Source organism: Dreissena polymorpha, chromosome 4 (genome assembly GCF_020536995.1).
Source record: "Dreissena polymorpha isolate Duluth1 chromosome 4, UMN_Dpol_1.0, whole genome shotgun sequence".
Taxonomy (NCBI): Eukaryota; Metazoa; Mollusca; class Bivalvia; order Myida; family Dreissenidae; genus Dreissena; species Dreissena polymorpha.
The window spans coordinates 89,234,036-89,259,381 of NC_068358.1; the positions used below are offsets into that span (position 1 = coordinate 89,234,036).

Genomic DNA, 25,346 nt, shown 5'->3' on the forward strand with positions numbered 1-25,346 from the left:
AGACCGTTCACCATCGCTGGTTAAATGAGGTATTCAAGAGACACTGAACCAGATTATTTATTGCAGTGATCGGAGTACGTCGTGGTATCGTTAATGTGTTTGGTAACAATGTATTCGTTTAGAAGGATTTTCGCGATACAAAATATATAATAGACGCATAAGTTATTGTGGTGAAACAAAGAGGAGTGGTTTGTTAATAACATCAACTGTGTTTTAGTGCAGAAAATAATCTAACGGGTTTACATTTACAAATGTGTTAAGTTTGTAGTGTTCGAACGTTTTAGAACTGTTGATTTGCGCGTTTATGTTTGTTCGGAATGTACTTCATAATGTGTGATTAAACACGATTACATATATACACTACAATGGTTACACTGTGATTCTGTGATTTACTAACGTGAACTTCGTCTGTTTTTGATTTATATATAATTTTAGTAGAGATTTACGAAATGGGAACATTTCCAATTTCTCTGAACAGAAAATGTACTGGATAACTTGTATTCGAAAGAAGGTATAATTTCCTCAAATAAAATATGTTACTGTTACGTTCCTTTACAGGAGATGTGTACTACAAGAACGGATGCTTACAGAAAATTATATTACTTGTGGAAACCCATACAGTTTAGTAAACTGTATTAGGCCAGCGGAATTGTCATATAAATACTTCAGTTTCAAGTTGTATCGGAAATGTATTGATCAACATGTTAAAACTTCAAAATGTTACTTATTAATTACTACTACTACTTTACATTAATTATTACTTATTGATTATTTTATTTATTTTCAGATGCTGAATAATTGCAACGATCTGGATTTAAGTGAATTCAAAGTGAGGTTATATCCGTTATCCAGCTAAACGAAACGTGTATACCTTTATTATGACGTACCCTTTGGGTCAAAAGTACAGATACGCCAACAGCTAAAAATAGATATCACAGCGGTGACAAAATTGTTACCGCGGTGACATTTTTGTCACTGCGGTAATAAATTTATCACTGCGGTGATATTTATTTTGTCACTGCGGTTACAATTTTTTCACAGCGTTCACAAATTATGACTGTTGGTATATTTTTATGCCTGCTGTTACATTTGTTTGTTTGGGTCATTTTTCAACCAATCATTTTTGCCTCTACAAACCGAGATTTTTTTTACAGAAAATAATTAAATATTTAACAATAAATTTAAATAAAATCAATACGGAAGAATAAAGATATTTAATGAGCTTATTCATGTGTTTGTTCATATGTTTTTGTCCTTTAATGATTTTATTAAGTAAAATAATTTGAAAAAAGAAATATTGACCCCGCAGTAAATGCTATATTCGAAGAAAATGGCGGCGCAATTCGTTCAGAGAGCTAAAGAAATTATTTTATCATGCGGTAGAATTGTACTTGGTGATCAAAGTAGGAATGTTTTGGACGACTCTCTCCTTACCCTTAATTCGTTGTTGCTAAATGTTAGGAGAATGTGCACCGAACATCCGAGGATGGAAGAACTTGCTAACATCATTGTCCGTATGATTGAATCCATAGAGCAACATAAGAAGTGAGTTTTGTTTTAATAAATTGAATTAATGATCATATGATTAATTGTGTTGGCACATATTTAAAGTGACAATGCACATGGGTGTGTGAATAGGTCTGATAAATAGGTCACTGAATATTTTGATGACCATCATTTCAAATATATGGCTAACAGTGTTAATTATGGCTGATACTATGTCTGGATTTTTGTTGGTTTGGGTAGCATTAGTTGCAATAAATCAACCTTCAGCTGTATAACCCAAAGCCGCCATAGCAAAAATCATCAAAGGCTCTGGGAGTATGTTTATATGGACCAGGGTAGCTTATCATTTTATTTCATGAGTGGGGACGATTGAACTTAACCAGTACGTAAAAAAAGAATGGAAAAGCATATACTTTCGTCGTTGCTAAGCATGCAACACCTAACACAAAACGCAACACCTAATAACCCTTTTTATCCTAAATAATTCCTTAGTATCTGGGGCTTATAGCCTTCTGCCCCCAAAGCCCTGCTTTGTTGATAGTGGTAAACAGCTGCGTACAGTTAAAGTTCAGTCTTGCCCATGAGTGATCATAGATATTATTTTCACTGTTGCGAAGCGCAGAACAATAACTCCATTTGGAGTTGCTTAACTGTTATGTTAAAGATTTGTGGACGTTTTGCGCCAAAGTATTTTCGCATTTTGTTTCGCTCCCAAGGTTTTTCCTCCCTGATCATTTCGCCCCCATTTTTTTTAAATTTGATACTTGTTACTGTAGTTTTTCATGTCAATTACACTATTGGACATTTAGTGTGTAATGTTATAACATAAATCGCAGATTGTAATCAATAATATGGTTTGATACTTTAGTACACTCAGGTGGTCTGAACAGTTTTCACATGCACTCAGGATGTCCAATCAATCGTTCTGGATCATCTAGCGCTTTTATAGTTCATTTTCTGGATAAAATCGGGTCAGTGTTACATTACATTTTCACTCTCATACATGTATATCAAAATCATGTCAAGCTTTATTTCATTGTCTAGTGTGGTCTACAAAAGTTTAATTACTCATACATGGATCTTTTAAACAAAATAATAATTAACTACATGTACTTGATAAGTTTAAGTTGATATAGATTTATTCTTAGTAAACCAACTTTTTTAAGAGTTTGATAGAGATCGCCAGCTGTTTGTGTTTGTGACAGTTTGTCATATTTATCGGTTTGAGTAAATAAATGGTCAGTTAATCGTACATTTCAGGGCTCGACATAAACTTTTGAAGCCAGTTGTCTGGTCGCACCAGGGACCAAAATTTCATATGTCCTGACCCAAAAACATCTTGTCCTGACCATTATATCTTATTTTGCTCAGTACTTTGCAAAATTATGAAATATTAAAAATTGTTCAGATCATAACGACTTTAATGGGATTGTCAACCACAATTAACGAAAAAAAGAAAAGTTCTAAATTGCCGTAATTTTTCACTGCGCCCCACATGCTGCTGCACTGTCAAAACCATAAGACGCAGAGGGACCACCTCGAAGCTGCATTGCACTCCCATGGACTAGTTTTAACCTTTCCAAGGTGCTAGACCCCAAGGGAGCAGCTAGGGGCCCGGTCTACTCTGCCCTCGCCAAATACCTTATAGACTGTCAGATAACTGACAAGATCTAGGTCATTGGGTGAGGGAGAGCAGACAATCCCCACCCAATTATACAGTCATGAGACTGATTCTTTTAAACCGTGTAATCTTTACACAAATCTGACATAATCCTATTGTAATTGTGTTGGATTTGTGTCACTTTGACACAACTTTGTTTTAGCTTTATTGGGCTTATTGTTCCACCGCCCTTTCTAAATCAGGCCAATGGCATTGACCTGATATTCTTTATTTTAACACATTTTTAGCTCATCTATTTTTTGAAAAAAAATTATGAGCTATTGTCATCACCTTGGCGTCGGCGTCGGCGTTGGCGTTGGCGTTGGCGTCGGCGTCCGGTTAAGTTTTGCGTTTAGGTCCACTTTTCTCAGAAAGTATCAATGCTATTGCATTCAAACTTGGTACACTTACTTACTATCATGAGGGGACTGGGCAGGCAAAGTTAGATAACTCTGGTGTGCATTTTGACAGAATTATGTGCCCTTTTTATACTTAAAAAATTGAAAATTTTGGTTAAGTTTTGCGTTTAGTTCCACTTTTCTCAGTAAGTATCAATGCTATTGCATTCAAACTTGGTACACTTACTTACTATCATGAGGGGACTGGGCAGGCAAAGTTAGATAACTCTGGCATGCATTTTGACAGAATTATGTGCCCTTTTTATACTTAGAAAATTGACAATTTTGGTTAAGTTTTGTGTTTAGGTCCATTTTATTCCTTAAGCATCAAAGCTATTGCTTTCATACTTGCAACACTTACTAACTATCATAAGGGGACTGTGCAGGCAAAGTAATGTAACTCTGACTGGCATTTTGACAGAATTATGTGCCCTTTTTATACTTAGAAAATTGAAAATTTGATTAAGTTTTGTGTTTAGGTCCACTTTATTCCTACAGTATCAAAGCTATTGCTTTCATACTTGCAAGATTTATGAACTATCATAAGGGGACCGTGCAGGCAAAGTTATGTAACTCTGACTGGCATTTGGACGGAATTATGGGCCCTTTATACTTAGAAAATTGAAAATTTGGTTAAGATTTATGTTTTGGTCCACTTTACCCCTAAAGTATCATAGATATTGCTTTCATACTTGGAACACTCACAAACTATCATAAGGGTACAGTAAAAGGACAAGTTGCATAACTCTGGTTGTCATTGTTACGGAATTATGGCCCTTTTTTGACTTAGTAACTTTTAATATATGGTTAAATTTTGTGTTTCGATCCACTTTACTTCTTAAGTATCAAGGCTATTGCTTTCAAACTTCAAATACTTACATGCTATCATGAGGTTACTGTACCTGGCAATTTGAATTTTACTTTGACCTTTGAATGACCTTGACTCTCAAGGTCAAATTATTAAATTTTGCTTAAATTGCCATAACTTCTTTATTTATGATTAGATTTGATTGATACTTTGATGAAACAACTCTTACCTGACAAACCACAATAGACTCCACCCCCGTGCCCTCCCCCCCCCTCCCCCCTCCCCCCCCCCCCTATTTTTTTTTTTTTTTTTTTTATTTTTTTTTTAAGATCATCTCACAAATGACCACCACACCCTCACACTATACCCCCACCCCACCCCCCCCCCCCCACCCCCCCCCCCCCCCCATTTTTTTTTTTTTTTTTTTTTTTTTTTTTTTTTTTTAAGATCATCTCACAAATTACCACCACACCCTCACACTATACCCCCCCCCCCCCTCCCATTTTTTGTTTAAAACTGTTATGTTTGAAATACCGTCCAACCATCGCACCCAACCCCCCCCCCCCCCCCCCCCCCCCGATTTTTTTTTTTTTTTTTCGCTTTTTTGGAAGATAATGTAATAAATGTCCACAACCCCACACTATACACCCCTCTTCACTCCACTCCTCCCTCCTTTGTGATTGAAAATGAGAGTCCCTTCACCTTTAAAAAGAAAATAGATGAGCGGTCTGCACCCGCAAGGCGGTGCTCTTGTTTAATTTAGTATAATGCTAGATCGCCATTTACATTTTTCAGTTTCTTAATACAACCATATTTTATGGCAGCTTTTATTAAAAGAAGGGACGAGGCTGTCCAGTAAACCGGGTTTGTTGGCTGCATTGCACCGCCTCCCTTGCCCTTTGACACCCCACCATTTCCCCTTCAAATGCGAAGAGCCATGTCAGACTGGAGTGCACGGTGCAGTGCCTTATACCTTGCAAAACCCTTAATTAGCCCTCTCCGGGGTAATGCCAACTTCTTGGTATTATTGTAGATTTTCTTAATATTGCTATCTTGTTCATTATAGCCAATAATGTACCTTTGTATTTTCCTTAATTTTTGTTAAAAATGCTATTTTATATAGCAAATAAGGTACTTTTGTACTACATGTGTATTTTCTCTTTTGTTATCCCCTATATTTAAGTTATATTGGAGGGATAAGAGCTTTTTGTGTTTTTTTTCATCATTCAAGTATAATTTGGTCTTTTTACCAATTTTATATTTTATCGGAAATATGCCAGTACCTCAAATATCATATTGTTTTATTTTTCTTTCCATTTGTACTCATTAGTTTCTATTTACCATGCACTCCCTCTGGTCCAGGGGACAAAACCACCCTAAAATAGTTCTCCTATACAAATTATCTCCCTTAGATCACCCCAGTGGTATTACCCCTGCTGGAAAGTGGAAACCCCCCATTCATTCCTGCCTACACTTCCAAAACTTCCCCTTTTAGAGTCCAGGGTGGTAACTGGAATTTAACTTATAAATAAATGCATATAGTACTGTACATAATGTAAATAATCCTTTTTTATGTATAAAATAGTTGTTTTGTTTAATTTTTAACTGTAAAGTACATGTACATTGTTTTACTTTCAAATTGTTATGTGGCCCTATAAAGGTGACTGTATGGCGACAAGTACGTCATTACCTTTGGATATATAAATATTATTATTAACTTTCTTTTAAATATTGTCTTAACGCCACTCTGGGGGATGTTTCTTCTTCATAGCCCCATTCTCTCTAAGTCCCATACAGACAGGATCTTATGTTGGAGCATTACCGCTATATTCCTTGTCTGCAAGTGTTCAACATTATACCACTCTATAAATATATACTAAATTACAATACACATACAATTATGTACTAAAATACAAATATAAATACAATATTTACCATTTTTCCTTATAAATTAATGCACTTAAGCAATAGGGATACTATAAAGGGGAGCTATTTTACCAGGCTCTACTTGCATAATTTAATATAGTTTTAAAAAAACTTTCCATGTTTGTCTATTTTTTTATATACATTTATACAACCGGTGTAAATTTATGACTTTATATGCATTAATACAACCTTAACATCAGATTTATACTTATCATTAGTCATATAATGTCTGTTAACAAAAAGTGGCATTGTTGAACCACTTTGTGGTCTGGAAAACTCCAAAACTATTAATATTATTTTTATTTTAAATAAAGTACACACCTGTGAATTTTTTTTCTAATTTATATAAAACTATAAATAATTTTATATTATAATAACATCAAAAAACACAGATCACAAAGTTAAAAGACTCCAACAACAACTCCATTGCAGCATACGCTGAACAATGGGTCTAGTAATGATGATGCCACTTATAATAGTATGTGTTTTCACCATCACTACTTATATAAATTGGGCTATTTTCTTTCTTCCTCTTTCTTTTTATCACAAATAACATCAATAGAATAATAATGATAATAATTATAATGAAAATAACAATATAACACCTTCATGGTAGTTTAACAGTATAAAACAATCATTCTAAATGCAAATAAATTTAAGTACTAATGGATGTAATTATCCTTTTTTTGTTCCATATATTTCCTATCATGAAATTCTACATTGTTTACGTTATAGATAGTAAACTTAATGTCAAGGCCTTTCATTGTGCAAATTTTTCATCTCAAAGCAGATTGACCTACTTGCTTTTGCAAGTTAAGGAATTCGGACCAATCAACGCCATGTTTTTAAAATGCAGTCAGCAAATAGGAAATCTTGTCTCTTAGCGTAGTTTTATATGCATAGATTCTTGAGTATCTTGTTATATTATATATTTAATTGTTAAAGTAAAGTTTTTTTTAAATTTATTAGATTTGTATGCCCCCCTTCAAAGAATAGGGGGTATATTGTTTTGCTCATGTTGGTCCGTCGGTCCGTCCACCAGATGGTTTCTAGATGATAACTCAAGAACGCTTTGGCCTAGGATCATGAAACTTCATAGGTACATTGATCATGAATGGCAGATGACCCCTATTGATTTTCAGGTCACTAAGTCAAAGGTCAAGGTCACAGTGACTCAAAATAGTAAAATGGTTTCCGGATGATAACTCAAGAATGCTTAGGCCTAGGAATATGAAATTTCATAGATACATTGATTATGACTGGCAGATGACCCCGTTTTATTTGGTTTTTAACTGAAGTTCCGAGGGTAGACAACCCCATTAGTTAGTTACATTAAGTAACAATTCTTAAGTTACAACCAATGAAGCTACATGTACAATTAAAAGGTCGACAATAGATCGATTGCCAAAAATTTAATCGGTATCGTTCTTAAATAAGTATACAGAAATGTACATACACACAGTATACGTATAAATAAATAGAAAAACAAATAAAAAAAAAAGAAAGCAAAATACCACTTCCTCTTTATTATTAAACATTGCATATAATAGATATCTGTATGACCCGTGTTATTTTGAAACTTACTTTTAAACTAACTCGCATACATTTAACAAATTTGATTACACTTTGCTATCGTTTTTTTTTAAATAAAACAACATTTATTTTACTTTGCTATTGTTAATTTTGTTATTTTCGTGTATAGTTTATTTAAAACAAAGCATGAAATGACACATAAAACGTTTTTAAAACAAATACAGTTTAGTTTATCGTAAACGTCTTATTGTAAATAGAAGATAAAGATACTTGGTAAACCATGCCATGCAATGACACTTCAAGTTTGAAGTGAAATGACTAAGGGGGAAACATGCATGGTGGAAACACCTGGGGCCCGAAACATCCGACGACAATATTAAATAGATGTTGCTCATATTTATAATTTGGACACTGTTATAAGTTTTATGTTTAATCAACAACATATTATTTGCATAGTTCTTCCAGGATTCCCAGCTCAATGCAGCGGTTACTCATTTTGTGAATGTTGACCAAAAGCCTTAACACTGTTTATATGTCTCCCGGTCTATACTGGGGAACATATTGTTTTTGCCCTGTCTGTTGGTTTGTTGGTTTGCATCAAATTTTAACATTGGCCATAACTTTTGCGATATTGATATTTGCCACTTGATATTTGAGTTTGACGTGCATGTGTATCTCATGGAGCTGCACATTTTAAGTGGTGAAAGGTCAAGGTCTTTGTTCAAGGTCAAATGTCAATTACATGGGCGACATATTGTTTTACAAACACATCATGTTGTTTTTTATTCTGAATGTTCACTGTCAATGGAAATATTTTTGCAGAAGGAAACACTACATTATCATGAGTATTCATACATTTGTACATGTATCAATATAGATAATGGGCATGATTGGGATCCAGAGAGGCAGAAAATCAAAACCCAAAACCATTTTTCTGCCTTTGTGGTATGTTTGTAGTCTTTTTGGTATTCAGCCTTTTTCGTATAACTATGTGTTCTTTTTGGATTGTTCTTAATTTGCAATAATTGGAATAGGTCCGGTTCCAGGTAATTGGGAACGAATGCTGACATATGATTAAGGAGCATTGCTTATTAATAGTTCAAAGTGTTTTTTATCTGATTTTAGTTCCTCGTTTCCATCGGTCAGGTTCTTTTCTGCCAATCAACAGAGGACAAGAGGTCGTCCTGTGTATGTAATTTCTCGAGAACAGCTGGAATTCTTCATTGAAGCTGGCTTTACAAGACGACAAATGGCAGATCTTCTGCATGTGTCTGACTCATCGGTCAAGCGAAGGCTTAGGTATAGTGCATAATATTTGAAATTTGAAAGAAATATTTACATGAAGTTTCTCCTGTTACCTAAGAAAGTTTATAATGATTACCTGTAAGCACCCTTCATTTCACAAATTTCCCAGATAATCTGAAGACCTGTGTCACTGCATCATGTTAGTTGTTTGTGGTAAAAAAAATATAATTATAGATTTAAAATAGAGATTTAAAAACATACTTTTGTGTTTCATTATATTTTTGGTTTAAATTCCCCTATTTGGATAAATAATGCATAATTTCCACCTGCTTGAGGGTACAGGTACTGTTCCCCAAAAACAGAGAGTCCCCTGATATAGACACAGATTGAGTAGTTCAGTTTGTGATTGTGCATTAAACCATGGTTTGAGTCTAATGTTTTGTCACTTATTTCATAATTAATGGTCTTATTAAACCCTTTTTATTGATCAATGAATTATTGTGTGCATGTCTGGTTGGTGAACTTGGATAAGATCGAACCTTTTTTGATACATTAGACAAGATTTATTTACAAAGAAATGGTTTAACTAGTTTTAAGTAAATTTAATAGTTTTGGTTATAGTTAAATATGTCTACAGTCTTGACGCTAACCCCTAGCCCGACAGCCCGGGGCTAGTGATATGTAATTTTGGCTATTAAAATTTCCGGATTCAAATAATCGGGCTAGTGGGTATTTTAATCTGTTCTATTAATGCATAAAGATTTGGGCTAGTTGTTCAACAATGCTAAAGTGAAGATTGTGTCTATCATTATTCAAATGCAATTTGCATGATACACATGTGAGAAAACCAGCTGAAAGCCTGCTGAATTTGTTTCAGATCCTTTGGTCTAAAGCTGAGGCAGACATACTCGGTGCTGTCAAATAATGCATTAGATGATCTTGTTCGAGAAGTGACCCAAGGGAACCCGTCCCTTGGTCAGAGAATGGTTCAAGGCCTGCTGCAGAGCCGAGGACATAGAGTTCAGAGGCAGAGAGTTGCTGACAGCCTAATACGAGTTGATGCCGCAGCAGTGGCTTTGAGATGGTGTCATTCCATAAGACGACGGGTCTACAAGGTTGCAGCACCAAATTAATTGTGGCATATTGATGGAAACCACAAGTTAATCAGGTTAAAACAGCTAACGTTTAATAACCATTTCCCACTCAGAAGAAAAAAGAAAATCACTTTGTGCAAACAGCATAAAACCAAAACAGCCTTCGAGTAACTCGCAGTCTGTTCAGGTTTTATGCTGTTTGCTGCTCATCAGTATCTCAGGGTTGGAAATGAAACCTTTAAAACTTGAATACATTTAAAAAGATATTTAATTATATGTAACTTTCTAAGAGACTACAAATGCGTCAAAATACATATCTAAGTGAAAAAGGGTTAAATGAGGCATAGATCATAGAACGTAATATTATTAGAGTATTTGTTTACCACTTAGCCACAATCTGCTTATATGAAACACCTTATACAGGTATTACAATTTTATTTAGTTTTAACACTGTGTTCTACATCTTGACAAGTTGGAGTCTATGGCAATCAATTTGCTTAAGTGAAGGGAGAATTTTGTATTTAATATGGGGAAAAAAAATATATTTTGCTGGGGGAATGGGGCCTTATTTCAGCTAAAAAAAAGTCAGTCCTCCATTAGAAATATTGAGTATTGCAAGGTTATTGTTAAGGAAAATTTAAGAGTAATATTCTCAAGTTTTGTTCTCCAAACTTTCAACAAAGCAGGCTTGGAAGCATCAAAACCTTCATTTTTAGCTCGACTATTATATATGAAATATATATAGTGGAGCTATCCTACTCACCCCGGCGTCGGCGTGAGCGTTAGCGTCTGCGTCCGCTTGCAAATGTTAAAGTTTTCGAACTACCTCAAATATTTTCATTCTCCCTTCACATATTGCTTTAATATTTTGCATACTTCTTTACCAACATGACCCTCAACCTATAAACAATAGCAGACAAATCTATCAAGCATTTTGTCATAATTATGGCCCCTTTTCCACTTAGAATATGCATCAAATGTTAAAGTTTGCGTACTACCCCAAATATTTCCTATGTCCTTTAACATATTGCTTTTATATTTTGCATACTTCTTTACCAACATGACCCCAATCTATAAACAAGAGCAGACAACTGTATCAAGCATTTTGACAGAATTATTGCCCCTTTTATACTTAGATTGATCAATAATTTGCGTACCACCTCAAATATTTTCTATGTCCTTTGACATATTGCTTTCATATTTTGCATACTTCTTTACCAACATGATCCCAATCTATAAACAAGAGCAGGCAACTGTATCAAGCATCTTGACAGAATTATGGCGCCTTTTATACTTAGATAATTGAACATTTTGCTAAAATTGCCATAACTTCTTTATTTATGATCACATTTGATTCATACTTTGACAAAACAACACTTACCTGACATACCACAATGCACTCCACCCAAACCATCCCCCATGCCCCACCCCAGAATCCCCCCCCTAAAAGAAAAATAATAAAAATAATAAATTTTTTTTCCTTATTTTTGAAAGATCATCTATTAAATTACCACACACCCTCATTATACCCCCCCCCCCCCCCCCCTCTCCTCCATGATGGCTTACGTTATACTGTCAAGCACTCGAATAGTCAAGCGCACTGTCCTCTGACAGCTCTTGTTCAACTCTTGGATGTGGAGTATTGCAAAATTTAAATCCTTTTAGGATTCCAAATGTATAAAATAAAGAATGAATTTTAAATCATGGTGTAAGTGTCCAACAAAATCAATGAAAATTAGTACCAAACATTTTTTAATCTATGAGATAATACGGATTCAAGTCAATCAAGTAGACAGGGTATATTTGCATATCCTTCTTTACTTTTTCTGGTATTTACGTGGAATGATGACAATTGGTTAACAATAAAATACATGTACCAAAACAGGTTAACTAGTTATGGATTTGACATGCCTAATTAATATATTTTATTAACCAGGTTTTCCGAAGGAAAAAAATGGTTATTAGATTGGCGAATGCGGGCGGGCTGGCTGGCTGGCTGGCGGGCTGGCGGAATAAGCTTGTCCGGGCCATAACTATGTCGTTCATTGTCAGATTTTAAAATCATTTGGCACATTTGTTCACCATCATTGGACGGTGTGTCGCGCGAAATAATTACGTCGATATCTCCAAGGTCAAGGTCACACTTTGAGTTCAAAGGTCAAAAATGGCCATAAATTAGCTTGTCCGAGCCATAACTATGTCGTTCATCGTCAGATTTTAAAATCATTTGGCACATTTGTTCACCATCATTGGACGGTGTGTCGCGCGAAATAATTACGTCGATATCTCCAAGGTCAAGGTCACACTTTGAGTTCAAAGGTCAAAAATGGCCATAAATGAGCTTGTCCTGGCCATAACTATGTCATTCATTGTGAGATTTTAAAATCATTTGGCACATTTGTTCACCATCATGGGACGGTGTGTCCCACGAAAGAATCACGTCAATATCTCCAATGTCAAGGTCGCCACGACTAAAAATAGATTTTAAAAAAAAAAAAAATACAAAGGGGGTTAATTTTTTTTGGTCATTTCAAAAGTTCAGTTTGAGTTTTCTCCCTTTATCAGATTTTTTTTTCACAATGAAAACCTGGTTTTGTGACAATTTTGTCCCTTGTTTTTACATAGAATATAAAATAAACATCTTCTATACGCCTTTTATCTGATAGCAAAAAGCTATGTTATATACTGGTATAAATTCCTAGATAGGTAGTAATTATTATTGGTGCTGTAAAGAGAGATATGTGTGGTTAAAATTTTAAGCCACACATTTCCGCTGAAGCAGCAAAAGGCATATAATAAATCATTATTGAATTAATATGTAATTACTATCATGTTTATATGTTGCAATTTATAATGCATCATGCAAATGTCGCTATTACATATTACTGTCATTTCAAAGCCAATTATTTATCTTCAGATGGGGCTTTGTCGTCCACGGTGGGATTGATGGATACTCGAGACTGTGTGTCTTCCTGAAAGTATCCACCAACAACCGTGCAACCACGATGACGAAAGCCTTCATAAATGGTACTAGGCAGTATGGTGTACCTTCCAGAGTGAGATCGGATAAAGGTCTGGAAAACACAGGAGTTGGAGCCTTCATGATATCCTATCGAGGCCCTGGTCGTGGATCCTTCATTACTGGGAAGAGCGTCCACAACCAGAGGATCGAGCGGCTCTGGAGGGACATGTATTCTGCATGTACCAATGTGTTCCACCAGCTCTTCCAACATCTAGAGGAGACGGGTCGCTTGGACCTGAGCTCCGAAGTACACATGTGGTGCTTACACCTGGTGTATGTTCCACTCATTCAGCGGGCCTTTGACCGCTTCCGTGACGGATGGAACTGCCACAGACTGAGTGAGGAGAGGGGCAGAACACCCACCCAGCTTTATCTGCAGGGCATGATAGAGCATGCAGGACGTGGTCATCGAGGGGTTGATGACATGTTCTTTGAACCTCAGGAGGAACAACTGAGTGTCTCAGAGGAAGACTATGGAGTAGATGAGGAAGCTCCTGTAGCCTCAGCAAATGACGATGAGCTACAGGTGTCCTCTGTTACAACACCCATTGACCATGAACAAATGGCAGAACTAACTAATAGAATAAGACCCTTGGATTCAGAGGATGGTTTGGCTGTTGACTTGTTTGAACAGGCTGTGTCCTTTTGTTCGCAGGCATTAAACATATAATGACGTATACTGAACAGTTCTAAGTGGTCAATGGGTTGTAACAGAGGACACCTCTGGCTTCGTCGTTTTCTAAGTTTCAGTAGCTTCCTCATCTACTCAGTTGTTCTTCCTGAGGTTCAAAGAACGTCATCCACCCTCGATGACCACGTCCCGCATGCTCTATCTTGCCCTGCGTGGTTGAACAAGTTGTCATCCCCCCCCCCCCCCCCCAGAGGGTTAGGGGATACAAACTTGCAATCATATTCCCGCTTTCACACCTGTAAGCTATCATACACTTAGTGTTTGATTGATGTACCTAATGTATATTGTTATACATATGAACACCAGTATGAAGTTTCCTCAAAGGACTAATTTGTCGTACTTATTTAGTAAAAAGTAAATACATGTTGAATATTAAAGTTTTGTAGCGTTTAATTGAGGTTTAACTTAACATAATTTCTAAAAGAATTAGTTGTTGTTTTTGCTTGGGAATGTTTAATTCCAATTTGTATACTCAATTGATGTAGATTGCAGAGAGAAAAAAAAAGATAACAAACACGATCCAAAGTGTGACTTACTTATCTGGTAGACATTCACAGATGGATGTAAATAAAAATGCTGAAAATGTGTTATCTATTCTGATTTTATCTGAAGAATCAGGAATATTAGTAAACGTTATGAATGTAATGTTTAATATTGTCTTCAATTAACTTTTGATATCTGGAATTTTATAGCTCCTAGCTTTTGATGTTTTAAAGTTTTCTGAATAAATGATTTAGTTTTGTTAAGCAATATGTATGTAAACGAGATTTCAAATTATAGATATTAACCGTGTTAGCTTGAGTGTAGGACATTAGCCCTCTTGGACATTAGCCCCTAGGACATAAGCCCCTCAGGACGCTAGCCCCATTAGCCCATAGGACTTTTTGCCCTTTGTGTGTTAGCCCCTACCCATTTTTAAATATTTCTTAGGTATTAAATGTCATCTTTTTAAAAATAAAATGCAATTAAAAGGTAGAAGATGCTAAAAATATCAGATTGACATATCTTTTATAAGATTTTTAGTAACAGAGCACTTAATTAATATGTATAAATAATCATGTTCTACTGTGAAATTGTGTTATTTAAAGAGTGATTAAAAATTAAGAAAAAGTTATTAAAGATTTTAGCAACTGGATAAAAAACAATAGTATTACATAATCTGTACTATATGTGTTGCATCAACTAATTCAAGTACATTATGAGGTTAATTGGTATTACAGTTTACTATTTTATTATTGGTGCCGAATATCCAAGGTTGAAAGTATCTATTGTCTTCCCTGCCAAATTGATAGCAGATGGCTGACTTACGTATAATGTGTGTTCCTTGCGATACTGTAAATACATGCTTTCTATGTGTTTATTTGTACTTGAATTGTTTATATTTCATGTTTTCTATGTGTTTTATATGTGTTTCTGCAGAAACAGTAATATATCTGATGTATGATTATGTTCCTTGGTATAATACAGAAACCATACGCAAACCATGTTTGCATGTTTGTTGGTTACTTTTACATACATTTTGTAATATGGGAAAATAAAGTATGATATGAGGCCTTAATGACGTTTTAAGTGTTAAGTCTAACCAGACTATGCTAGTGTTTGCTATTTACAACTGTAATGTATTTTAGTGAAATACGAGCACATTGCTCGCTGTACATGCTTTTTGTATTACGATAAATAGATATGACATGTTGCCTTAAGCCCCTTTGTATTATTATAGTTACAAGGCTATAATAGATTTGCTCTATACAACTAGTATTTTAGTGACCTAATTTGAAATTGTTAAATGCAGAATTGATTCTGATGTTTATGCTAATATCATACCATGTAACCGTTCTATCATATGAATAAATATGACAAAAACATCCATAATGTCTTACTCGTTAAAGCATAAGGTATTTTAAGATCTTACAATTAATGTATTATAACGTGTCATTATAACTCTAGTTTCCACAACATTTGTCTTTCGGTAAGACAAATATACGACAAGTGAATATATAGTGTTAAGTTTAGTCCAGATGTTAGTGATAGCAGTTGACAATGATATAAGTCTGACATTTTGGTTTCGGTAAGGCATATATATCTATGGCACTCTTAATGTTATTCTATAGATGATAAAATACCATCTGTGATAGATATTTAATTCATACAAGCTGAATGATTAAACTTTATTATCTCTTTGTAATTAAAGATTTCTCTGCGATTGGTTGTTTTACTTGTTTTTCGTAATAGTAAAATCGAACTAAATTATAAACATATCCGGTAGATGCACATGTGAAGAGGCAGATGTAAAGAAACCTTTAATGCAGGAAAAAGTGGTGTAATATAGCATATTTATGTTAATGTGTGTATATGAGTACTCTTTTGTCATTGTTTGTGAAATCGTCGTGTATGTTTCGAATACAGCCTCAAAAGGCTTCTTTAAACAACACGCTATCATGGTTATATGATGATATTTGATAGCACGAAACAAATTAGGATAAATATATGCTACATTTTTAAAAGCCAATTTCTATGTTTTCTACTTTATTAATAGAATATCATCCAGTGATCGTTACAAGACTAAAGTAAATAAAGGCAGCCTTACTACCCGAATTTATTAATTAAAATAAAACTCTAAGATGAGATGAGAACATATTGTATTATAGTTGTATTGTATTATAGTTTGTATTATTGGCTAAATGATTAGAATACGTTCCATAAATATCTTGCATGTATGTTTTTGAAATATTGTTCTTAAAGCGATCTTCTCCAAATGTTGGAAACATACAACTGCAACTTTTGTTAAATTTTTGTATTCTTGTATGCACTGTTCGCCAATACTTGTATTGTATATATGTCCTCGTGGGCTTAAATGCCTTATTGGATTGAAATAAACTGTCTTGTCTTGTATTGGTGTTTGTTGAAAAATGATTATGCATTTAACATCATTATGCATTCACACCTTTATTAATGGCTGTATGTGTAAGCACATGTAATTACTTATAATCTATTTAAAAAAAGGCATCAAAGAGTGTTTTTTTTATTTGGGGGGGGGGGGGGGGGGGCAATTATTCAAGATCATAATACTATTGCAAAAAATTAAAACAGTAAAGAAATTGTAAAAAACACAAAAAAATACGTGTTGTACAAGCTATATATTGGAAAGAATATATATAAGACTTCAACATTTTATAATAATTGTATGTATTTACATATGAAATGAAAATGGAATAAAAAAACTTCCTTTAAAATAAGTTATGAACGTTTAAAAACACCTGGGGGCTAACGTCCTAGTGCACACTTTTGAAGGGGCTAATGTCCTAGACGGCTTATGTCCGTAACCCGTTAGTTTTCGGTCGCTTGTCTTCAGTACAAGGATATTGATGGAGACAATCGCAGATTTCTGCAGTATTTTATCACATACTTGTATACAGATTAAAATACATAGTATGCATTTTTAAATTATGTTGAGAATAAACGTGTATTACATGTAAAACTGTTTTCTCGTGATTCTTGAAAATGAAAGATCCCCAATCATCAGATAGAGCAAACTTCTTTTTATTTATTTATTCATTCATCTATTTATTTATTAACTATTTTAAACAGTTACCATTATTGCTTTGGTGACAACTAACAAATCGATGGCATGTTGTTTTTACAATAATCTACAGTTGACAGGAGCCTGTTGGTAGGAAAGGGGCTTCGCGACCTCCTGAAGAAAAAGGGTGCAGATAATTATCCACGAACATTCATGACATGCTGTTGTTATAGCTCATAATTCGACACTATAAATGCAGTGGTCCTATCCAATTAGTCAATACAATTTTCTCGATACCAATTAAGACACATTTGTTCACCCATCTGATTGGAAACCTATTGGCGAAAGTTTGCGTGATAATAACGCGTTACATGTTATATCTTGTTTTCTGTTATATTCGACATTGAATTTGGATTAGAGTTTGAAGGTAAGCTATAATTCTTACAAAAAAATTGTTTACGCACACACAATTTAATGCATTAATGTATCTCGGCTATATCCGTAAACATTTCACAATTACGATTGAAATTGAAATTACGTGCGTAACCAATTTTAACGAAATAATTATGTTTGATTGGCTTATTCATACCCGCATCACGCAAACAATAATTTAAGTTTTTGAATATACATTAAGATCTATCAATATAGATTTCTTTATTAATAGTCCGTTGATATACTAGATCGTTTTCCAATAATGTTTAAGTTCGACAATAAAAAAAGTGCATAACCAATTTTTACTCGCAACACGGAGCGATTGTCACACTGATGTTGTTTATTGAAATTGGCCAAACATGTATCTTTATTGAACAGTTTGACAATTCTTAAGGTATAAGAAATTGCATAAAATGACGTTATTTGTTGTTTATACGCCCATTGTCAATTTAGGAAACATTTTTATTTTAAAAGTAGTTAACAAACCAACTTATAGTTTTCAACCAATTGAAACTTTAAACTTTAAATGATGAAAAAAACGGATATGGGTACATTGTGTTTGCTATCAATAAAACATGACAGTCACTACAAAATCGTAATATATAATATACTCTGTAAGATCATTTCAAATTAAAACTACAAAATTGACAGCTATTCAAAGATATATTATTCAGTTGAGTGAAGGAATGATATATTATAATAACCATGATTTTTCCGTATTTTATATCCGTAAAGTTTAAATAAAGTTTTTCCGTATGACTTTGCCTTTTAAGGAATAATTCATCATAAAAGTTATAATAAATATATGAGCCTTGTTCTGAGAAAACTGGGCTTAATGCATGTGCGTAAAAAGTTATCCCAGATTACCATGTGCAGTCCACACAGGCTTATAAGGTACGACATTGTCCGCCTAAATTAGATTTTCTGTAAGGATTGACTTTATTGAAACTAAAAATATCATACAAGCGCAGACTGCACAGGCTAATCAGGGATGACACACACACACACACACACACACACACACACACACACACACACACACACACACACACACACACACACACACACACACACACACACACACACACACACACACACACACACACACACACACACACACACACACACACACACACACACACACACATGTGTACATGGACTTTATTTGATCTAAATGTGTATTTTCCAAGGGAAATTGATTAATTATTCCTTGGTGAAAATGGGCAAACACGAGGCGTGTCTAGATACTTGTTAATCTAAAATTTAACCTCTTTGTAACTACGGAACATATACTTATTTTTCTTTAGACGACAGACGCAGCAGAACAGCAACAACCAACGGCTGTCACGCCGACGGCAACGTCAAGACCGCTACAATCAAATGCAGCCGCTCGAATGCAGCAGGTAACTTTTTTACGGTCTAATTATACTTGATAGACATGTAAAAATGCATGAATCTTGAAATATACATACATGGTATGGTAAATGTACGGGAACGCGGGGGGGGGGGGGGGGGGGGCGTAAAAGCAGGACGACGTCATGACACTGTATTAACATGTCTACTGAGGCTACCGTAATGCAGCTTATTAAATTAATATTTTCCGACTAACCTGATTCTATTCGAACTAGTTTGAACAATAAATTGATAATATTTTAGACATTGTCAAACATCATGATAGAAAAAGGCCAATAGTTGGGAGTCAGACTCCAGATATTTAAATAATACTGATAAAATTAGTTTGAAGCGATCCATTCCCCGCTGCTATGTTACAGTACAGTTTCGATGAGGTTCAAACACTATAGGTGTGTTATGTTGTATATTGATGCATAGTTCATACAACACACCGACTAGCATTAAAAAAGCGAAATTTTAGCCAATCTAAATAACACCTGGCAACTTGTTGTGTTACCAAGTAGTGCCGAATTCAGACTGTTATTTTAGCACATGTTGTCGGTAACGTCATAGAGGTCGCATGTAACTTTTTAAGTTGTTTCATCCGCTTTCAAATAGGCGATATTGTATATTATATAAAACTAATCAAAAGACGCTCCCCACCTTGACGTCCTGATGTTGCTTTAGTAACGCTTATTATACGTCTCAAATAATGTGTAAATACTGTGTAGAATTTGCATCATAAGCTTAGTCTGTAAGTATTAAATTACGTTGCAAAATGTTTATTTCCATTGTAAAAACGTTTATTTGTAGTGATAATACAATATAGGCGTAGTCCTCATTTAATTTTGGATCACCTCACGCATAGTTCAATTTCACTTAAAGATAGTTTTAATTAAAGAAAGCTTGGGTATTTTGATCAATTTACTTTTGACTCTCAGTGTATACATTTCTATACAACAGGCAACACAACAGCACCAGACTGTTCAATCTACAGGGTTTGTCGACGCAGGGACGCCGACAGTTCAGTTCCGGGTCTCCACAAGGACGTTGATAGATGTGACTAGGTAAATGTTGTTGTTGTTTTTTACGATAAAAAAATGTGTTTTTTTAACTTTTTTCCGGCCATTGGGTGAAATTTCGTGCCCAAGAGGAAGGGGGTCCCCCGTGTCCGAGATTGCTTTGTGAACAACTGTTTCTCTCTATGTATGAACATACTGCAGCATGTGTCTTTCTCCACTTCAAACGAGCTTAATGTCGCGCTAAAACTGAACCTGTTAGAGCAAAGTAATACCCTAAGAAAACGAAGTCCTCTGTTATTTGAATTTTGTAGACATATGCATATTAAGTGGTTTATTTCTGGTTAAAATGAATTAAATTTAGAATCTAGATATACTCACAATTTCGGATTATTGTGTGTACTAGCCTTATAGAGAATATGAAAGCACCGTATCAATTAACATTTACATCATCTTGTCCATTAATTCTTTAACAAACCATCCGTGAGGGTTAACTATGAAATAACATTGTAACCATTGTTTTAAAAACCTGGTACCGTATTTTTAGATAAATAATACAATTATGCTACAGTGAAATCGCCAATAGAGTAAAAACAGTATTTTGCTGTGTTTTATTTTTTCCTTTCATTTAAGGGATGTTTCTCAACCAGAAGACGAATATGGAGACACTGAGGTACCTGAAATAAGAACGTCAACAAGTTCAGGGTAACTATAGTTGAAATGTTCAATAAAATAAAGGGATTTTAGCATGAATTCCTATTTATATAGAAGAGTGGCAAACTATCAGTAGCCTCGACCAATCTACCTCCTAACCTCAACCAAATTGAAATGAATGTGGAGATAACACCATACAGGAAAGACGCTGCCGCACTGCAAGAATTTGACATTCATAGGAGAATCTTTAACTGCACTGCATTAATACGACAGAAGCAATACCAAATCTGAATGATTGATATTATTTCAATGTTTATTTTTGGCAGCATTAATTTATATTAAATTAAGTTTAGATACACGTTATAAATATTGTTTAAATCATAAAGCCCTAAACATGGGCAAAACGAATGATACCTTATGATGCACTTACTCAGATATCCAAATAAATTGTGCAACTTGCATAATAATTATGCTTTCTATTATTACCAGAAGAAGTAAACACTTATTCAGAAGCCATAAATAATCGAATACATTAACCCCTGATCAGAACTATGGTGCTGTCTGATCTAGGTATATACCCATACTTTATGAGCATACGCCAACTTTAAAAATCTAGAGAACCCATTTGTTCTAATTTTCATTTGCTTCTTTCAGACCTGTGACAACATCTGAAGAACTCACGCAGAAACCGGACATAGGTCTCCTTCCGAAGATTTAATTGTTTGGAGGTTAACTGCCAAGCATTATTCTGTTTGTGAATTTGTCTCATTTCTGTTCTATTTGGTCGGTTTGAGCAGGAGTGTCCATGTTCTAGTTTTGGATGTATTTACCGCTGCGCTTCCGGGTGGCACGGTTGTAATTGTTTAGTTGAAAACGTCCATGTGTAGTTACAATAATGTAAGTAAAGAATGGAAGCACTGTGTAATGTCGATCGTATGAACTTTCAGATGAAGGAGGCCGATAGTGACGCTGCAGCACAAACACTCTTCCAACAGATGTTTGATGAAGCTTGTACTGCTGGGTTTCTAATCCCATCCACCAGCTTCAACAAGAGCTTCATACCAGCCCTGGTTGGTGCCCTAGTCAATAACCTGGTTGAGAGCAGTCGGGTTGAGCTTGACCAGTTTGTCGATGGTAAGATATGTCTTTCAGCCTACTGCTAATTGAATTAATGCCGAACTCTTTAAAATAAGTCATACAAACAATGACACTTTCACCTATTTTGAAAAAACTGCTTAACCTTTTACTTTATCCTTCCCACATTTGACCCTTCTGCATCCATTGAAATTCCTCTTCGTGCGAAATTACTAAGTAGTAAAGAAGAATAGCGCCATCTTTTGCCGGAGGTCCCAGCCAGAGGCTGTGCTCCCCGCTGTGAAAAATAGCTCGTTGATTTGTAACTTTTTGATTTAGTAAATCGTATCAAGTTCAACACATTACTGATCAATGTTTTTAAATATATTCATAGGACTGAAGACTCATCAGGTCCTTGAGTTGCTGCGTTTGAGGCCTGATGATAGCTACTGCATATTCAGCGGCCGAACAAAACCGGTGACTGTAGAAGCAGTTCGCTTGCTTTTGCATTTCCGATATCGGACTGGGAATCATGCAGAAACTGATCAGCAGACAGCTCAAGGTTTTCTGACGTTCCTCCGAGCTACCAAAGGTAGATAATAAACGTTTACAGCGTAGATCATACGTATTATGTAACATTATGAACACATGGGATGACTGACACAGTGTGTCCAAATATTAACTTACAACGAAAAATCTTAACAAGGGGGTTTGTCGCGCAAAACGTTTTGTTATATATTTCTCTGCATAGAAATCGTATTGCAATATATATATATATATATATATATATATATATATATATATATATATATATATATATATATATATATATATATATATATATATATATATATATATATATATATATATATATATATATATGTATATTGTGGCAACTAAAAGATATATTGTTGCAACTAACAGTATCATTATAAGCGCGAGTGCTTGCATTAATTGGTTATCATTGCAATAGCACATAATTTCATTCATTTCAGGCCTTGAAATGCAATAGAGCACCCATATTAATTTATATAATTATTTAAGTATGTTAATGTGTCAATGTTTTACATGCAAAATACCAGGGGATTCTGCCCTGTACGTGCTTAAGTCATTTCTATAAAATTTTGCAATACTGCTAAACTGTATGACAATACGAGGCACAGCATTACAATTTAGTATAGCCAGTCTTATTGATTTGTCGGGATTTGTATAATCGTTGCCGGACTTATGTTTATTACATAAAGCTTAAACTTGCTACATATCTATGTTAAATTGAATGACACAATCTAATACTGTTTACAGACCAAAAATGTCCGCCAAAATTAGAAACGGCCACCAAAATAAACAATTTTTAACTGTTATGTGGTAGAAAGAAGTCAATTTTACCTACAGCATTACAATGAAGGGATTTAAATAAAGCATAATGGACTTTTGGTGTGAAACATTTATGATAGATTAAATGAATTCGTCCAAGTTTAAGAATCATATTGCCGACATTCTATATGTTTTATGCTATGTTGTTGATATATAATTATAGCTAATTCCAAAACGAAGTAAGCGCTCGTTTACGCATGTACACACACACAACTGGGAAACAATTATTGTACAAAACGCAATTTTATTTATATTTCAGGATCAACTGCATCTGTCAACGGGGTTAAGCTACAGCCGAATGACGTGCTGATGTGGCTGACGGGATCAGCGACAATGCCGGCAGTGGGCTTCCATAAAGTTATTGATGTGGAATTTGGGGACACGCTTCGGGTTAACACATGTGCCCTGGTGTTGACGCTGGCTGAAGTGCCACGCGAAGTTGAAGATGTTGTGCAACATTACTCCGAACTGCTCATCAATAGCCAGACATTTCAAGCGGAATAATTTCCCAAGATAGTTTAATACATCATGACTCATTAGGAAATTGTGTTATATTCCTTTTCATGGGTATATATGGAACGGTTTTCGGTAAAAATCATTCGTGGTGAATATTTACATTATGACTGATGTTAATTCTAATATGCTTCATGACAATTCCAAACATGCCGGTTGTCTATTCGTTTATACTTTATGATTGTGGCAACATTACATCATTGATGGTGAATATATACATTATTCCTGATGTTAATTCTAATATGCTTCATGAAAATTCGAACATGCTTGTTGTCTTTTCGGTTATACTTGATGATTGTTGCAACATGCTTGGTGACTTTCCAATGTTTGTGTGTTCATTATTCCTGTAACCAGTCATAATCGGATATGCCACTAAGCGTCATTAACAACGGCAGTTAGCAACAGACAGTAAACATAATGTAACTACGCAGAATGCAAGTGACAAAATTATGACAGCAGTTGGCGCACGTTTATCTTCCGTATGTTAAATAAATGAAAAAAGAGAAAACATACGATCCATTTTGACTACTTTACTGAAAAAGCTGAGTTAGTTCCCTTTGTTTAATAATCTCCATTAAGATTCATTATTTAAGCGTAACTTGCCCTCATCAATGTCGACATTATTAACTAGTTATATAATTTTCCGCCGAAAAACGTTGAATAAACTTCATTCAGATTTTTGAAAATAATGTCTATTTTTGCGTTAAAATCGCTTTGTATTTTGATTGATTTTGTCGATGGTATAAGATTTTGCTGCACAAAATTGGTAGCAGTTTGAAGGAAAACCACCCTTTTAAGCAAATATGTAAACATTTTCAATGTGGCACTCTTCGTTTAGTCAAATTTGAGTTTAATGCTAGGGGTTCCACATTTTTCAAACTGAAGCCTCTACATGAACCTTAAACTAAATGCGTTTATAATTGCCATTAAGACCAGTAGGCCTGCACAAAAAAATACTGCCGTGAATGTTTTTTATATTTGTAAGTTGCAGTTGGTACTCAAGAAAATATACATGTATTTTATTCAGGACATAACGGAGCCGATGTGTTGGTGGAGCTGGTTTTGACATCCGACGCACATATTTATGAATGAAACGCTTCATGAACGTTGACGTCGCTCTTGGTTACTAGAAAAATTCCCACGCACGGATTTCAACCGTCATTGTTGACGTGTGCCGGGAAAACAGGGCTTAATGTATTTTTTTTGTTCAGCTCTATAATGTTTATATCAAAACTGTATGAAAAATGTCGGTGAACATTAATCCTGTGTTTATTTTTGAAAATATTGATGCGTTCATTAATTATGGCTCTAAAACGGAGTATTAATCCGCATATAAAAAACACCGGGCGTATTGCATATTAGTTCGGAGACATGAAACTATTCAAAAGAAAGAAATAAGAGGTTCAATTCTATATGTCAAGTCTCGCTGCGCACGATTACGCTCTGACTTCTCGTATATATTTGACTCTTATGAATCTTGGCAAA

General features: G+C 34.8%; 3 protein-coding genes across 9 annotated transcripts in view; all 3 read left to right on the top strand.

The window, feature by feature from the left end:
- LOC127876852 (neural cell adhesion molecule 1-like) overlaps positions 1–25,346 on the top strand; it is a 207,117-nt gene that overhangs the window by 136,139 nt on the left and 45,632 nt on the right. The window lies entirely within an intron of this gene.
- Positions 1,169–20,951, top strand: LOC127876853 (uncharacterized). Of its 4 annotated transcripts, none has more exons than XR_008048109.1 (5): positions 1,174–1,545; positions 8,957–9,130; positions 9,954–10,244; positions 13,088–13,530; positions 20,880–20,951. XR_008048109.1 is itself a non-coding variant. In XM_052422350.1 (4 exons), the coding sequence occupies exon 4, from the start codon at positions 13,176–13,178 to the stop codon at positions 13,860–13,862; it is 687 nt and encodes a 228-aa protein (XP_052278310.1). In that variant the 5' UTR covers positions 1,169–1,545; positions 8,957–9,130; positions 9,954–10,244; positions 13,088–13,175; the 3' UTR covers positions 13,863–16,773. The 4 variants fall into 4 exon arrangements, 2 of the variants coding, with proteins under 2 accessions (XP_052278310.1, XP_052278311.1); XR_008048110.1 differs by lacking the exon at positions 20,880–20,951 and adding an exon at positions 19,143–19,226; XM_052422350.1 differs by lacking the exon at positions 20,880–20,951 and having other exon boundaries at positions 1,169–1,545; positions 13,088–16,773.
- On the top strand, positions 21,705–24,185 carry LOC127876854 (uncharacterized). Its single transcript, XM_052422352.1, has 3 exons — positions 21,705–22,034; positions 22,369–22,566; positions 23,608–24,185. Exons 1-3 carry the CDS (start codon positions 21,809–21,811, stop codon positions 23,850–23,852), a joined length of 669 nt encoding a protein of 222 aa, XP_052278312.1. The 5' UTR covers positions 21,705–21,808; the 3' UTR covers positions 23,853–24,185.